Source organism: Sinocyclocheilus rhinocerous, unplaced genomic scaffold (assembly GCF_001515625.1).
Source record: "Sinocyclocheilus rhinocerous isolate Xijiao unplaced genomic scaffold, SAMN03320098_v1.1 scaffold1623, whole genome shotgun sequence".
NCBI classification, from domain to species: domain Eukaryota; kingdom Metazoa; phylum Chordata; class Actinopteri; order Cypriniformes; family Cyprinidae; genus Sinocyclocheilus; species Sinocyclocheilus rhinocerous.
In genome coordinates, this window is record NW_015657306.1 from 334,085 (window position 1) to 338,766 (window position 4,682).

General features: G+C 32.5%; 1 protein-coding gene across 7 annotated transcripts in view; it reads left to right on the forward strand.

The window, feature by feature from the left end:
- The window catches only part of LOC107721005 (PX domain-containing protein kinase-like protein), a 24,740-nt gene that overhangs the window by 8,199 nt on the left and 11,859 nt on the right, over positions 1-4,682 (forward strand). For all 7 annotated transcript variants that reach the window (XM_016528855.1, XM_016528856.1, XM_016528859.1 and 4 more), the window contains exons 8-11: positions 1,762-1,866; positions 1,965-2,066; positions 3,689-3,850; positions 3,961-4,078. In XM_016528855.1, the coding sequence (XP_016384341.1) occupies positions 1,762-1,866; positions 1,965-2,066; positions 3,689-3,850; positions 3,961-4,078 (487 nt within the window). The remainder of the gene's footprint in view (positions 1-1,761; positions 1,867-1,964; positions 2,067-3,688; positions 3,851-3,960; positions 4,079-4,682) is intronic.

Genomic DNA, 4,682 nt, shown 5'->3' on the forward strand with positions numbered 1-4,682 from the left:
TGTACAACTGTTGGCGCAAGCTACATTAAAGTGATTATTACGTTTTGAATATGGATATTTTTCTTACAAAAACGCATCAATTCGCTACAGGAGGCCTTTGTTCACCCCCCGGAGCCGTGTGAGACACTTTTTTTTTTATGGATGGGCGCTTTTTATTTAACATCTTTTGGACTGATGCATACAACACCCGCTGAGTGGCATTAAACAGCTTGAAAGATCAAAGACAATTTTTAAAATAACTCCGACTGGATTCGTCTGAAAGAAGAAAGTCATATACACCTATGATGCCTTGAGGGTGAGTAATATATGGGTTAATTTTCATTTTTGGGTGAACTAACCCTTTAAGCAGAGCCGGCACACTGTGGGGAATGAACTAAAAGAGCCTGTCTTTGTGTACAGACCCGAATGTTTGGATTTTTTGTGTGTGAACGCTGTCATGTGCTCTTGTTTTTTCTGCTTCCTCAACGTCAGCAGCCGTACAGCGAGATTAAACAGATCACTGAGAGAAACACATCTCTACAAAAGACTCCATTAACTCGCTGTGGAAATCTTGTGTAGACATTATTTCTATACTATTATACACCAACTAATTTGGTGTAGAAATAATTTTCATTCAGAAATTGCTAGTAAATTTAACAATTAAAGCAAGTAACACACTGAAATAAACATTTTGAAATGTTGACTGAAATAGTATTTTTTGTAAAACGTACTCCAGTAATCTTTGTTTTGTGAAATATTTTACACAAAATATTTTAGTGTACAAATATACAGTGCAGTTATTTATCATTCATATTTTTGAATTTGCTTTTATTTTTATATTTCTAGTTCTGAATTAAATACAAATATACAGTTTAGTTTTTATTAATGTTTTTTAATTAGCATATATTTATACATAGCATATTTATACATAGCATATATATTTTCAGTTCTTATTTTAATACAAATATACGGTGTAGTTTATATTAATACTTTTTAATTGGCTTTTATTTTTGTATTTTTTTAGTTCTAATTTAAATTTTTTGTAATTTTGGTCACTTTTGTCATTTTTATTAGTTTTTGTTTATTTAAATATTACTATTTAGGTTTAAGACATTAAACATCAAGAGTTTGCAGGGTTTTTTAGTATTTTAATATTATAATTAATATATGAAAATATTTCATAATTTGTTATTTTAATATTGCAAAATATGAACATAAAATGTGTCAACTAAATAGATATATTTAAGTAACTAATGTGTGCAGCAATGAAGAAATGCATTGCTATTTTTATAGAATTGCATTGTTACTATTAGTTTGTTTTTCATTTATTTCCAGTTAGTGACTTTAGTTAGTTGCTAAGGCTTAGTTTTTCATCTAATAATTAAATTTTATTTTATTTCAGCTTTGTTTCAAAAATATTACATCAAAAATGGTTTTAATAGGTTTAGATTTAGTTAATATTCCGTATAATACCATGGAATAGGGTTACTTGAAAACAAAAGATCAGTCAGATGGAGGAGCTCGTCTGACGTCTGCATTCCAGATGAGCAGATTAAAGCAATCCAACCGAGATGCACGTTAATCAGGAAGGCATGACAGAGTCATTTCTGACAATGAGGCTCATGGCAAAACATGCTGGAGATCTGGATTCTGAATTCAACTGCATAGCAATACCCTCATAACTCCATATGTCCTAAAAGTGTATTTTGCATGAAAAAAAAAAAACACTCAAAAATCAAGTTTGAAGTGTTTGTATGTGTCTGACTGCAGCTGTTTTTGCAGCATTCAAACATCGCTCCCGTCAGTTTCGCTACCACCAGTGAATCATCTGCTCTAGTCATTCGGGTTTTCAGCGAGAAAGGGACGCTTAGGGATCACATCTGCAAGGTTTGCTTTCTTTTACTTGGCTGATCAACCAGGTATTTTCATATTGTAACATACTTGTATTTCTTCTCATTCTCTCTTGAATTTTGTCGATCCCCCAGGTGAAGCCCAAAGAGCCCTTTCTGAAGAAGTACTGCAATCCCAAAAAGATCCAGGGATTGGAGCAGCAGCAGATCCAAACCTACGGAAGACAGATTCTGGAGGTCTGGTTAACAGTTCATGTTTACAATAACCAGTTTACAGGAACCGATCTTGATTTGTAGACTTTACTGTGCTTTTAATGTCGCGCTGTAGAACATCCCTTTTTAAGTTTGTTTTAAATCTCTACAGTGGGTATAGAAATGAATCCCCCCTTTAAAATAATCAGATTTTGTTGCTTTGCAGCCTGAAATGAAGACGGACACAGTTTTTGTTTTATCCAGCTGTATTTACTCAGTGCAACTTATAACATCCAAGTGAAAGATATAACACCAACATGTCAGAAAAAAATAAAATAAAAAAACAGAATCACTGAGTTGGAAAAATGATCATCCAGTTGTGTCAGGATATTGTTGAACCACCTTTTGCTTTAATTACAGCCTTTAGTCTGTTGGGATTTGTCTCTGTCTCTACTAACTTTGCACATCTAGACTTTGCAATATTTGCCCGCTCTTCTTTGCAGAACCGCTCAAGTTCAGAAAATTTGATTGTGACAATGCTGTTATTTGGATGGTGAGCTGTATTGGATCCTTTGATCCTTTTTCCAATTCAATGATTCTGTTTTTTTCTGACATATTGCTATTATATCTTTCACTTGAATGTCATAAGTTGCACTGAGTAAAGCCGGACAAAACAAAAACTGTGTCTGTCTTCATTTCAAGCAACAAAATGTGATTATTTTAAAAGGGAGGACTCTTTTCTAGACCCACTGTAAATCTGTAGGTATTCAGCTTCTGCTGTTTTTTCAGCCTGAACGGCTTAACATCCATCCATTGGGTTTTATACTTCAGAAATTTTAAAAGAAAGGTTAAAGTTTGAACATCTCCCATTGACTTACACAGCTGTCGGCTGTTTGCGTTCATTATCTAACCAACAGTGATGCCGTTGTAATATTTGCATAGTGAATTGACATTGCCATTTCTTGCATTTATTTGCATACAGAATTATATTCGATCGGTGTTCTGTTTTGCATCTGTTTATTCATCCATCCTCATATGCTCAAAAAGTTTGGGGTCAGTAAAAATATTGTATTTAATTTTTTTGTTTTTTAAGAAAATTATTCTTTTATCTAGCAATAATGCATTAAATTATGAACGATAAGTGGCGATAAAGACAATTATAATGTTACAAAATAATTCTGTTTCAAATAAATGATGTTCTTTTGAACTTTCTATTCATCAAAAAAATGCTGAAAAAATTACATGTATTGTGGTTTGCACAAAAATATGAAGCAACACAACTGTTTTCAACATTAATAGTAATAGAAATGATTCTTGAGCAGCAAATCAGCATATTAGAATGATTTCTGAAGGATCATGTGACACTGAAGACTGCTGAAAATTCAGCTTTGCATCACAGGAATAAATTACATTTTAAAATATATGGAAATACAAAACAGTTATTTTAAATGATAATTATATTTCACAGTATTACTCTATTTTTGATCAAATAAATGCAGACTTGGTAAGCGGAAGATATAAAAAAAAATTTTTTTTTAAATGTAATAATCAAAAGTCTTATTTCACATCGAACTTTAAGCCGTTCTTTTGCTGCCATATTTCTTTCTGGAAAAGTAAATATGTAATTTCCTGTATTTTTGTAAATATGTCATTTGTTTTACTCTTAGGCATTAAAATTTCTCCATGACAAGGGTTTTCCGTATGGGCATCTTCATGCGTCTAACGTCCTGATTGAGGAGAACACGTGTAAATTGTTGGATATAGAGAATTCGTTACTGGGACTGCCATCATATTACCGACCCTATGTAACACAGTTCAGGAAAATTTATGTAAGATACCTTTTTTTAATTATTATTTTCTTATTAGTAGTAAATAATTTAAATACTAGTAATTAAATTAATTAGTGATTTTCAAAATCTGATGTTTTTACTTTTATCAGACAACAGAAAGCATAGACGTCTACTCGTTTGGACATTTGCTTTATGAAATGACGTACGGCCGCCCGCCTGACGCTGTGCCTGTGGATCAGTATCCTCCGCCTCCGTTCTCATCCGTAGGTCAGTATGATCTTCTGTTCACTTTGTCTAGAGTTTGACTAAAGAGTTTAGATGTAAAAAAAAAAAAAAAAAATGGATTTAAACATGCTTAAATTTGTTCAAGTCGAGAGTAGTAGACTCAAATTAGCCAAAATATTTCATGCATGAGCATGTGTAGGAGTTCACAGGCATTTATTAGCACTGATCAGAAAACTGTCTGAATGTGAAAAAATGTAGGGTTGGGTATCGTTTGAATTTTATCAATTCCGATTCTGTTTACCGATTCCGATTCTTTTCAATTCCCAGTTTCGATTCCAATGTGATTAAATAATGATATCAAACATTTATCCTGTGTCTCTTTTTTGCAAACCATTTATTGGAGCTGAATACCATGAACAAAAATCAACAGGCTACAACAGGCATGTAATTTATGAATAAATGATTCAATTACTCACTCAATATGTACTTGTTTCATTACTGGATGAATCCGCATTCTTGAACGAATCTCTTGTATGATTCAAAGACAAATACATTTTGACAGCCCCTTTTTGACTACCTACTGGCGTAACAATGTAATCGATAAATCTTCATTTGAAGTGTCAAATTACTTTCAAAAGGTGATTTA